Source organism: Egretta garzetta, unplaced genomic scaffold (assembly GCF_000687185.1).
Source record: "Egretta garzetta isolate BGI_Z169 unplaced genomic scaffold, ASM68718v1 scaffold197, whole genome shotgun sequence".
Lineage (NCBI taxonomy): Eukaryota > Metazoa > Chordata > Aves > Pelecaniformes > Ardeidae > Egretta > Egretta garzetta.
The window spans coordinates 2,311,896-2,324,905 of record NW_009260274.1 but is presented as its reverse complement, the minus strand read 5'-3'; the positions used below and the strand labels follow the sequence as shown (position 1 = coordinate 2,324,905).

The following is a 13,010-nucleotide window of genomic DNA, read 5'->3' as shown; positions in this document are numbered from 1 at the left end:
AAAAAATATTTAAACCATTCTGAACCCTTTATAGTGAAAGAAAGCCTTCTGTTGATTTTAATGGGGTGTGAACAGGGCACTGAATGAATAAGTAAAAAGCCACTGGAGCCTGATCTAACTATTAGGATGGGTGTAATGCATTGAGGTAAGCCGCAGTGAGAGTTTTGGTGTTATCATATAAAATTACATTGTTTCCTTCTCTGCAGGTACACAGCTTTATTTCTTTTATACTCTACTACTCTCAGGAAACTGAGAATCCAGTTACCATAAAAATGTGTTCTGTAGAAAATTCATTTCAAGAAGTTTCCATAACTTCGCTGATTGGTAGTGGTGAAATTTAGTTATAATTTTGAAACAAAATGCTTCTTACTGCTACACGTATTAAAATTGAATCCAGCTTGAACCAATTTTTACAGCTTGAGCACTCCAGCTTAAAACATTTTCTCTCATCCTCTGTTCCTTTTTGTTACATGATTCAGAGTTCAATCAATAGTAAAGTTACATGGAAGAATTTATTCTTGCTGCATCTGTGTTCAGTAAATATCCTAATGAGAAATTTCAGAAGTTACAAAAAGGAAGAGACTGTTAGAGGTCACCTAGTCTTACCTGCTCTGTGCCCAAATGGCTAGATCTTCCCTAATTACAGAGCTTATAGCTGATGGGGATGTTACAAGCCTGGCCAAGCCTAGTACTCCTCAGGAGAAGAAAAAGGTGCTACCTCATGGCTAAGCGACTGCAATCACTTGGTCTCTTCTGAACATGATGTGTGTCTCAGAGAGTGGGAGTAGGAACAGTTGGAGGAGCATGGTGAAACAAACCTGGACCGAAGCGGCCTTTCACAAGTTTGACCTCATTTCTGTCTTCTGGTTTGTACTGTTCTCCGCACAAATTACTGATGTACTCCACCAGGTCTTTTCTGAAAGGCAGCATCACCAAATGAAGTTACCGGCAGAAATAGAGTTTAAGCATCTCCTGGCTAAATGCAAGGGGAATATACCTAGCTAGTGAGGTGTCAGTGTCTGTCTTTCTAGTCAGGCCAAATAGGTAATTCCTAGCTAACAGTCATGAAAAGAGAAGGACATGTATGGTCAAGGGAGAGATTTTTAAATGAATATTTCTCTCTGCTTCTCCAACCCTTTCAGTTGGGATTTGTTCATTTAGTTATGCTATGTGTGTCATTCTCTGCAGATAGTATGTGATAAGCGGTTGTACTGGTTTTATCAAGAATTGATGTTCTTTCTTTTGTCTTTCTGCTTTCCTGGTTTTTCTCCTGTCTTCTTTTCATCCTCCCAGGGGGAAATATATGTAGAGCTGATGAATTTTTGTGCAACAATTCCCTCTGCAAACTACATTTTTGGGTTTGTGATGGCGAGGATGACTGTGGAGATAACTCTGATGAAGTTGCTGAAATGTGTGGTATGGCATTACATTTTTCAGTGCTTTTCATGTAATAAAGCAAGAAATGACATGTAACCTACATAAGTACACAAGGACATATGCATCCAAGTTCTCTTTATTTTACTTTTAGAAGATTAGCTTGAAATGTGGGATATAATTTTCTGTTGTTATTGCTACTCATGTAATTCCAGATAAGATATTTGTGAGAAATTAATCTTTTTGCAGGAAGTGCACAGATGAGAAAAAGTTACTCCTACACTGAAATATTGATTAACATTAAATTTCCTACTTCCTGTGTTTTATTTCTGTCACATTTACTGATTCTCAAAGAAGTGTCATTACCCTTATCACACAAAATAACTTCATTCCCTAAATGAAGACCTTATACTGTAAACATTGTTGAAGTGTTATTCCATTAGGTACCAGAAGTTAAAATCAAGTACCATTAATATGTCAAGTACAACTGTGTTCCCATGCCTGCTTGTTGCTTTGATAAGGAGGCATTAAAGAAGGCCCAAGAATACTAGCTGGGTAATAGCTGATTCTTTTTTTTTTTAATATACAGTAAAGTTTCCATGCCCTCCAACAAGGCCGTACAGATGTAGAAACAACAGGGTTTGTCTGCGACCTGAGCAGATTTGCAATGAGGTTGATGACTGTGGTGATAACTCGGATGAAGATCACTGCGGTAGGTGATATTACCTTTCAAGGCATTCAGATCAAAGAAAACAACTTGAAGGCAAACTTTGTTACAGAGATCTGCTTGTCCTTCAGTAAAGCTTAACTGGAGGTTAGTAGATCAGAATTTGAAATGGAAAGAAATTAAGCTTGAAATAATTTCCAGTCGCTTAATGCTTCATGGCCATTCCCATTTGTATGTCTAAAATAATCTAAGAATCTTAAATACTAATTTATTTTTCTCTTATTAATTTGTAATGATACAGATAAAATCACATATAAAGCAAGACCGTGTAAAAAAGATGAATTCACTTGTAATGATAAGAAATGTATTCCAATGGAGCTACAGTGCGATTGGTTTGATGACTGTGGAGATGGTTCAGATGAGCAAGACTGCAAAATAAGTGAGTTTGGCTGACAAGATATGTTTTTGTGATTGTAGCAGAAAAGAAATAATTAACTGAGACTTTCATCCATGCAAAACCTTCTCAACAGCACAGAAGTTAATTAAACTTAATGTTATTTTTTTAGTTAAAAACCCAGTTAATTCTATTTTACATACTACAAGAGGAAGACAAATTTTATAGCAATTCAGGTTGTAGTAATATTTAGCGTAGTTCTTGAATTTTTAAAGTAGTTTAGCTTTAAGTTGTTTGCGTTCTATTTCATATTTGCAGCAAGATAAATTTTAGCATTAGATTCTTGATGAGAAATGAAGTATCTCAATTAAATATTGTCAATTTATATGCATATAGAAGTAAATACCGTAATGTCATATTTTTTTTTAAAATTTACCTGGTACTCTTTTAACAGAAAGATAAATTTGTTACTTGCTGTTATTTTAGATCTCATTTTTCACAGTTTAAACAAATCTATCAGTTGGTTTTTTACACATTTTGTTTATGTTTAGGTGTCACTGAATATACATGTGAAGATAATGTGAATCCTTGTGGAGATGATGCATCCTGTAATCAAACAAAAACATCCCTACTGTGCCAGTGTAAACCTGGATTTCAAAGAAATGAGAGGAACAGACAATGTGAAGGTGCACATCATTTCTATTTTCCCTTGCTGTAAAGTATTAAAACTCAACTGCGTAGTCAATTTTCTATGCTGGAGAAGGAGATACATATTGCATACTTTTTTCCACAGAGTAAAAACTGTATCATAGCTATGGGATTAAGAAATCAAGAAAAGAAACTGAAAGGAGTTACAGGATGTAGAGTTATGCATTCTCCCTGGAGAGGTTATCAAAGATTGACATTGGCTGTGAATGTCAAAAGGTTCAGGTCGGACCATTAAATGATTTTATAATTTAAGGGGTAAATAGGTCATTTAAGGCCTAGTAGATTATTTAACTGAAAAATCAGGTTTAGCGTTTAAGTTGGTATATGCGAATATTTGGGGATGCCTAAAATAATGAAGATGCATAAAACTGAAAACTGAAATGAAAATTTACAGATTGAAAGTAAAATACCTTAGAAAATGTAGTCTTAATAGATATGCTACCACACTGTTCTGGAAAAAAGGGCATGTTATAATGAAAGAGGTGATCAAAAAGAAAAAAAAGATCAAAAAGAAGGTAAATCTACGTTCCCAAAGAATGGGTTGTGAATTCATTTTCTTACCGGTGAGCAGTAACTTACAGAAAAGGTGAAGATCACCTCAGTGGGACTATCAAAGCGAATAGATACTTTGATATAAAAACGTCATTGTTTGTTTCTTAAGAAAAAGGTATACACGTGGGATTTTCCACTAAGGGATGATCACGTAGTTTTGACTTGTAAGACATAGGTATGTTGGAGAGAACTATAACAGACACTTTCATTGTCAAAGTTGATTTCAAGCTTTAGTGATAACAGGTTGATAAAGAAGGATGGGGAAAAGATATAACGTATCTTTCTGAGATATGTTGATTGCAGTGGAAATAATTGCAGAAAGCTTCCTTTTGCTGTTGCAAGATACACAAATGCTTACGAGTTCCTTTTGTTCATCTGCATTGTTTGTTCCATGATGTTCCAAACATGTTAAATAATAGCATATTTAAATATAGGTATATAAATTACAATTCTTTTCCTCATAGATATCAATGAGTGTATGGTATTTGGTGCCTGCTCCCAACACTGCAGTAATATTAAGGGGTCATACAAATGTGCATGCGAGAAAAATTATAAGGAGAAGAATAACAGTTGCATAGCAAAAGGTAAGGCTATAAAAATCAAACTAGATTGACAGTAGTAAACCGTTTATTACGTGCATTGTTGGTAACACTAACGTGTTGCATATACAATTTATTTTTAGATAAATATTTCTTGAATAGTGCACAGAAATAATTCCCAAAACCGCTCAGATTTACCTTTCATTTTGGTAAGCAGTAAATTCTTATCACTTCCATGTAAATGAGCATACTTAATATGAAAGTCCATTTCCAACTCCAGCTTTCTCTGTTTACAAAAAGATACACTCAAATAAGAAAATCAGAGATTATATATTAGCAAACATGTAAGCATTCTGGTGAAGCCTCAGAAGCTTGAGAAAAGAATCAACTCTTCCACAGAAATATCTTTTAGAACTTTAGGAATAAATTAAGTAGTATTTGAAGTTAACGTGCTTTGCTTTGTCATGTTGAGAAATCTTACGCAAGTCATTTAAATGGAGTTTTTCTAAGTATATTCACCTAAGAATATACTCCTCATATACATGAGCAGCCTAGATCGTGGTCCAGTGAAGGTAAAGAAATACGCATACATGGATGTTATTTCCGTCTTTCATTAGGTAGAGGTATTGTACAAAATGGAGGTAATGGTTAAGTCGAGGTATTATGTAACTTTTAAATCATTTTAGAAACTAAAAAAGTGATAATCCATCTGCCTGAGTAAGGTTAACATAATCTTTATGGGACTGTATCTGAATAACCGAAAGTGTGATCCTAGCATCTTACCTGCAATTTAGTGAGATTTTGGTGTTACTTTGACTTACACCTACACTTGGAGTCTTCAGTGCAGAAGCATCATTGAAGTTACAAGGTGTGGCTCCTTACACATATTTGTGCTTATCTGGTGCACAACTCTGAGCAGTACCTGATCTGAACCTTATGGCCAGTAAGCACATGTTGTAGGCATACATCCTAGAGCCATCACAGATTGTATCATGTTAATTCCAGTTCTTCCTTCTTTGTAGCACACCAGCCAGTATGGTAGGTACACCAATGCTGAGTAGCTGGATAGTGATAGTCAGGTATCTTACATGCTTCGTTCACATTTTCTTGTAGCAAACTTATCATGGCAAGATTATATTGAGTCATTAGTAATTTCCTCTATGTGTAACTTGGACTCTACAAGGATTTTGCATCATTACCTATTACTGAAGAAAGACAGATTATGACATGGGAACAAGCAAGGTTACTGAGTGTAGATAGTGGCTAGTTATTACAGAAATACAGGCACAATTCTGAGGGATTATAATTTAAAAATCTGGGAATCACTCACTGATACTTGCTTTAATGGAACTCCTCTTCTTGTATTTAGCAGGAGTGAGGGAACAACTGATTTTTGGTATTTCATACTCATAAGGAGGAAATTTATTGGACAGACATTATTATAAGTTGATTCTCTGTAGATGAATGTGGTATGAATTGGAAATCTAAAAAAATTGCAAGTGCATTCTAATATATCCAGCAGATTTGAAACTTTCTCCAAACTTAATGAATAGATACCAGAGAACATTTTCTTATGAATAACAAATTTTACAATATCTGAATCAAGATGGCAACTAGGTATCCATAAATACCACCCATTCACAGGTAACCATAAATGTTAACTATCTGAAATGAGGAGATATAACGTACAACTGCATATGTTCTGTAGCAGCTTTGGTCCAGATTGCTCATGTTACAGTCAATTTCAAAACTTCACTGCTTTCATTAGAGATCATTAAAGAGAAAGGATCATTCCGCTTCTAATTTCCAATTAAGCAATTTAAAATAATGCTTGTTGGCAAGTTTGTGTTCCTTTAATATAGACATTTAGGATCCTCTAGACACAACATGCATATAAAAGTATGTAGCGATTCATATGGGCTTAATGCATAATATCCCCTATTTTTGTATACTGCTTAACAAATTCTTCTATTACATACACCTTAAAATACAGTCTTAGGTGTCACAATGTGAGCTTAGAGAGCATTGGAGTAATATATATTGGTATCAGAGGATGAAGAGTTGCAATCTGTTGCCCAGAGCGTGAGTGTTTTTGCAGTCTTCAACAATCAGAAAATAATTTTAACATAAGAAATTATATCAGATAAACACCAAAAAGCTACTTGAGTGAAAAACACTGATTTTGCATTAGTTGACATTTACCTTATTTTTGTTTCATTATAATAACCCCTAGGCTCTGAAGATCAAGTTCTCTATGTTGCTAATGACACTGACATCCTGGGTTTTGCATATCCATTCAACTACAGTGATGTTCATCAGCAAATATCACATATTGAACATAATTCAAGGATAACTGGAATGGATGCATATTTTCAAGGGGACATGATTGTTTGGAGTACTCAATTTAATCCAGGAGGGATTTTCTACAGAAAACTTCATGACAGAGAGAGAAGGCAAAGTAACAGTGGCTTGATAGTAAGTGATCAAAATCAAAGATTCCATGATACAAATTTCTTTTGATATACTTTTCTATGCTGATTGTCTATAATGTGCTGATTTAGTAAATTAAAACTTCTCTGATAATGATTGTATTCAAATGGTATGTATGTCTACCAATGCCTTTCCATTCAAGACTCACAGACCTGTTCAAGTCTCTAAGAGACTAAAACTATAGTATTTTTAAGAAGTTTTCTACAGAGAAATAACCAGTATGTTATAGGCTTTGAAGGACTGTATACCATGAAGATTTTTTATTTTAAGAGAGAAAAGAAGAGAGGATATAATAGACGTGTATATATAAGCCACACATGGTTTAAAGAAAGGCATGAATGTCGAATACTTGGAAAATGGGAAATGTAGACAGGCCTGATTTCCATAATGACCAGGTAAATGATAATAACAGCAAGGCTGTAACAAAGATTTAAAAATTAGAACAATAAGTATTTATTCCTTTGTATGTTGAACCGCATAGTATCTTCTTTTGAATAAGCATAAATGTAATTTTGCACTTTACAACATAAATGTGGATTTTTATAACCTAGGGTAATTTCAAGTGTTCTTTACTTGAAAATAAAATAAATGCATTTTGCCTAATACATTTCTACAAAATTCTCAAGGAAGTGTTAACGCTGAACTGAAGATAAGTGTGATCTTTAAATTGGTGTTTCTATAATGCTGTAAATTTAGATTTATTTTTTTTTTACTTTTTATGGAATGTGATGGCTGAGGAGAGTTTTTAGGGGTTTTTTGGCCAGTAATAAAGCAGGTTAGAAATAACACCTGCCTGGCTGTTTCCTTAAACTTAAGAGAGGTAACAGGAATGACCTTGCATCACATGAATGCTTTTATATACCCAGTAGAATAAACAGCAGTAGCAACAGTAGACAAATCTTTCATCTATCGTTCAACTCTTACACATCTGAAACAACTTCTAAGTACCTTTCATCCAAGGATACTTCCTTTGCAAACAAATGACATTCCTGACCTTTGATGCCAGCAGGGCAAAAAGCCTGGGGGGATGTAGACACCGATGGACATAAAGATACCTTGTGTCTGTGGTCGCATATATATGGGAAGAGTGGTTAAAAACCAACACTTCCATCTGCCCAGCAGAAGAGGATCTAGATTTTGTTGACAGAAAGTGTGTGTAAAGTAGATGTAAAGTAGAAAATTACCCCTAGCATTTCTAGTAGGTCATGGATGTCATTTGAGTTTTGGGGAAGGATACTTGGAGAATCTAAGTATGTATTCAAGATGTGAAGTAATTCTACTGTGGTGTTTTTCTCATTTAAATGTGGCAGCTACCTGTGCCCAAGAAATCCTGACAGACACATCTCTGTATCAAGTTCATTACTAGAAAATAACAAGCTTGTAAAGTCTTGTGAAATTAAAGTGTTGGGAGGTTTTGGTTTTATTTATTTATTTTACTCCTTTTCGGTTAACATGCAGATGCCTTCTGCGAGGGTAAGTGTAGTCTGCTGACTCACAACCTCTCTGATGGATCTGCACTTCCTTATAGGTCCATAAACCTGAAAATAAGATTCCGTGAGACTTCTTTGTAGTCCAGGGGTTGAAATCTTCATGGCTGATTTGACATTGTCTCCCAGTTTAAACTAATAGAGATAAAATGTTCTTAGAATTACTGTTATTTTTCTGAGGTACTGTAATACTTTTTGCTTTTCATGTCTCTGTTTCACTGTTATGCCAGAATACTTTTTAGTCACTTCCTCTTAGTTCAAAATTATTGAAAAAGTTAAGTTTTTCTTTATACACCATTTTCCCCTAACTCTTCAGTGCTGGTAGGTGCTTATGATGATGCTTGATCCAAGCCATCCAAAGCTTTTTTATAAATCTGTATGTTGGAAGTGTACACACTGTATCTGAACGTATCTTGGACATAATTCATTTATTTTTCTAAAAGCATTTACTTTTCATTGTGCTAAACTATTCAGAATATTTTTCCACCATTATCTTATTAATACTGAAATATTATGGCCTTATATATAACTGATCAGCAGGTTAATTGGTTTTATAGTGTTGCTTTAATATTGTCACTTAAATTTGGTTTTGAAAAGCTTGAGAATTCCTTAATTTTAACCCAAGTTTTTTAAATGGGTAAGTTTTCAAAGGTTACATTATAACTTTTACATCTAGACTTTGATATGTAAATCAGGACAGTAAACTTGAACAAAGTCACCTGCATTTTCAGGTAATTACATTAATGCAAAAATCCATCTCAACTGAAATTGCTCCGTGGAATTAACATATCAAGAGCCTTTCTCAGAGAACAGCGTTAAGTATCTCTTGTATTTTTCTATGAAAAGGGATTTAAGCGTGGTACAAATTGAAGCATTAAAGGAAATAGTAAATATCAACTCTTCAGAGTTTATTGACAGATGCAGAAGAGGATTGCATTCCAATCGAGTTAAGACGGTATAAGTGAACTGCTGATAACTGGTGCAGCTGTTTACTGGCATAATCCTTGGAGAGAGATGTATAAGTTATCTGAGGTGAATATTCAACACAGAGTGACTTGCCACTTAAACTCAAGTGCTGTTTTTCATGGAAGAGGACACAAAGCTGAACATTAAAATAATTGTACCGTGTAATAGGAAGAAAAACATAGGGTTTGTAATGGGTCCAGTCAGCATATCAGCAGCTTGCTCCAGCCCCACTGTTCTGTTCTGAGAGCTTTAACGAGGACCCTTAACCACCCTTGTGATATATATCCATGTACATACTCACAATGTTTGCCCCAGGGCCCAGTGAAATTCAGTGCATCGCTGTGAATGGAAACGATTTCTTGACTGTTTTCTCTAAATAGCATTTATTTATTGTTTTACCTTAAAGCTATAGCTCTGTATGGATGAAGTTTATGTACGTAGGAGACCGTCCCTTTCTGGAATCTGCTGGTTGGGATTTTTAAATGATCCTACTTATGTAATACAAATGGTGCAATGGTTCACCAAACCACCTACTGGGTTGCTCATCTGTTGAGGAAAATTTTCAGTTTCAGCGAGTAAAAGTCTAGAAGTTTTCTAGTAGTATTGTTTCTCATTTATTTTTACTGTTCTAATAATATATCATTAGATAGTATATTATTTTTAATTAAGATATTTTAAGCAACAATAAATCATTACTTTACTTAATTCCACAGCAGTGCCATACCAAAAACATCTTAAAAGTAAATTGAGAAAATATTGTTTCGCATGTGCTTATGATATAAATTAGATTTCTAATTTAGGCTTCCTGTGTTAAAATGTTAAACATTGCAAGGTGATGGCTTCCTGCTGCACGTGTAACACATTTTCTCCAGTCAAACTCAACTTTAGGGGTTGAAAATTTTTCTGTAATCTACCATTATATCAAAATGGTTTCCAAATCCAAGCTGTTACTGTAGCTTCTTTTTTGTTTGTTTGTTTGGGTTTTTTTTTGTTTGGTTGTTGATTTTGGTTTTGTTTTTTTTAATTCTTTACCTTTAAAACAGATTTTACAACAGCAATTCTGATCAAAAGTCATCAAGCTGACGTGGCCTGTAGATGCGCAGACTACCGTACTATAGAAGGCGATTAGGCTTCAATTTTTCTAATAAGTCATAGTATGTTATACTTAGCATCAAAGTGGGCCAATTTAACTGTAGAAAATATTAATGTGATTTTGTTCCTGTATTTTCATCCCTATTCTGTATGCAAAAATGTTCTTTAAAATTAACATAATACAAATAAGCTATTAGATAAAAGCTCATTTACAGTAAGTAATTTTCCTAAACAGTATGAGAAGATGCATAGGACATCAGAAATATGATGTAGCTAGACTGAAACTTAATGAACATAACTGAGAATTACATGGCTGTAACATCAGCTAGTGTTTTTTATTCTCTTCTTTTTAATCTCTTACACCAGATGGCTGCTTTCCATTTCTTCTGATTATCTCCTTGTTCATTTGGTCTTTAATATGCACCCCAGCATTACTGGAATTTCACTTCTGTATAGTTGAGAAGAATGAGAAAGGGTCAGTGTTAGTAAGCAACCCAACCTTGTTCCAGAATCTTTTTAGGATATTCCTTTGTCTCATCCGCTTCTACTACCAGCTTTTTGGGAACCATCTCTCACACTGCATGATAACTCCCATCATGTGCTTACCAGGTCCCAAAAAAAAGCTGTCTTACTGGAAACAGTGGTTCTTGAACAGCGCAACACAAGGCAACGGACTGTGTTGTCCATGATAGCTGCTCTCCTTTTAGAAGAATATTTGGTTCCAGCCTTGTAGGCCAGTGCCATTAGCCCTTGCAGTCTCCAGAGTAGTAACTGGAGATCTCCAGGTATGAGAGGCTTCTTGACACAGGTTCCTGAATATTACCCAGAATTAAGAGTTTGGATTAAAAGTACAGTGACGCTTATCTGCAAATACCCACATTTTTTGATATCTTGTCCTTTACATGACTGTTGCTTGGATAATGTAACAAAGAAAAAAAAAAAAAAAAAAGGCTGTTGCACGCAAATACTACATTTATTGAAAAAAAAAAAAGTTTATTTTTGTGGTATTTCTGGAAGCATATGCTACCAGTATCATCATTTCATAACAAAGAATTCTGATACATTATTTTGTTTAACTTTCAAAAAATGACTGTGACCCTGTTTTTAAAGGAATACTGTTTTGTAAATGCAGTGATTGATTTTGCTGCTTTAATACTCATCTAAGTAGAAAGTCAGGATTCTCTGTATCTTGAGAACATTCATTCTATGACATTTTTACAGAATTAAAGGTTTATGAACAATGAACTATCTAAGTTCACCCTGGCAGTCCTATTATTTCACCTACAGAATGAAATGACCTTTATTTTATGATGAAAATAGTCTACAAATGCCTTGTGGTATTAGGGAACTCTGACACCTGAGGAAAGCAAGTTATTTTAGGACTTTTTTTCCTGATTTTTAGTTGCATAGCTTAGTAGCATTCCATTACTGCACTACAAGGAATAGAATTTTTTTTTTTCATAATTTAACTTGATGTCATTATAGGTAAACAGGCAAACAATGGCATATATATTTAGCTCATGCGGGTCTTGAATTTTTTATGATATGCTGCATTCATGTTAGAAATAGTTGGGTAGTCCTGTTTTACAGATTTGACTTGTCTCTCCAGGAATTCTAGTAAACTTTAGAGAAACTTGTTCATATATATCTCCTATTTGCAACATGAGCTTCTATCCTTTGGACCATTTTTTAGGATCTAGGCATTAATAGTAACTGAAATCATGACAGAGATACTACATTTTGTAATTTTAAAGTTATAATCAGTCAAGCCTCTTCTACATGTGAAGCTGAACATTGCAGTAACTTTAGTTTTAATCAGCGGTGGAAACAGGAACAGTTAACAGCAAGGGAAGAGAAACATTTTAAAAATTTTCTTACAAATGCATACTAGTATTGGTCAGAATACAGAGGTAATTTTATGCAGTTTTCTAAGTGCAGTGATTTTATTTATCTTTGGTAGACTGCTGAGCAGCCATACCTCAGGATGATCTCAAGCACAATTTTCACTGAGGGCTTTAGGATGGGACAACATAGCATAGTTCTGCATGGAGTATAATATCTGTATAATCCTAATTCTTCCTTTTCCTTTCCTTTTGAATTACAGTATGTAACATTTATTTGCTTCCGTATCAACGGTTCAAGTAATTCATGCCTAAGTGCCTTTTTCTTAATGTAGGTAGCCTTAGACTTGAGAAAACAGTTTTGAACCATTGACTTGTTTTTCAGCATTGAATAGAACTGTCAGCAGATCACTTAGAACTTATCTCCTACAGGTGGAATTTATGTTGTCTTTCCAATGTTTTTAAATATTTCACCATGTTAAAGGTAAAAGTTACTTAACTGTAAAAAGTTACATAAATCTGTGACTATGCAGCTGCTGTGAAAGATAATTTCTGTAGGTCTGACTTCTCCGTCTGTTCCTTTTAGTGTCCAGAATTCAAAAGACCTAGGGGCATTGCCGTTGACTGGGTTGCCAGAAATATTTACTGGACTGATCATTCCAGAATGCATTGGTTCAGCTACTATACAACTCATTGGACAAGTCTGAGATACTCCATCAATGTAGGCCAGTTGAATGGACCTAACTGCACAAGGCTCCTTACAAGCATGGCAGGAGAACCATATGCAATTGCCGTAAATCCTAAAAGGGGGTACGTATGTTTCAACATTACTCTGTTTTGGCAATTTGAACAAAAATGCAAAGTAGCATAAGAGAAAGAAAATGATGCCTAAAAATGTCT

The 13,010-nt window shown here is 34.6% G+C and overlaps 1 protein-coding gene across 1 annotated transcript in view; it reads left to right on the top strand.

Annotated features, from left to right (window-relative positions):
• LRP1B (LDL receptor related protein 1B) overlaps positions 1–13,010 on the top strand; it is a 595,001-nt gene that overhangs the window by 528,563 nt on the left and 53,428 nt on the right. The window contains 7 exon segments of the mRNA XM_035897882.1: positions 1,294–1,416; positions 1,964–2,086; positions 2,343–2,480; positions 2,987–3,121; positions 4,160–4,279; positions 6,468–6,709; positions 12,697–12,920. Coding sequence (XP_035753775.1) covers positions 1,294–1,416; positions 1,964–2,086; positions 2,343–2,480; positions 2,987–3,121; positions 4,160–4,279; positions 6,468–6,709; positions 12,697–12,920 — 1,105 coding nt within the window.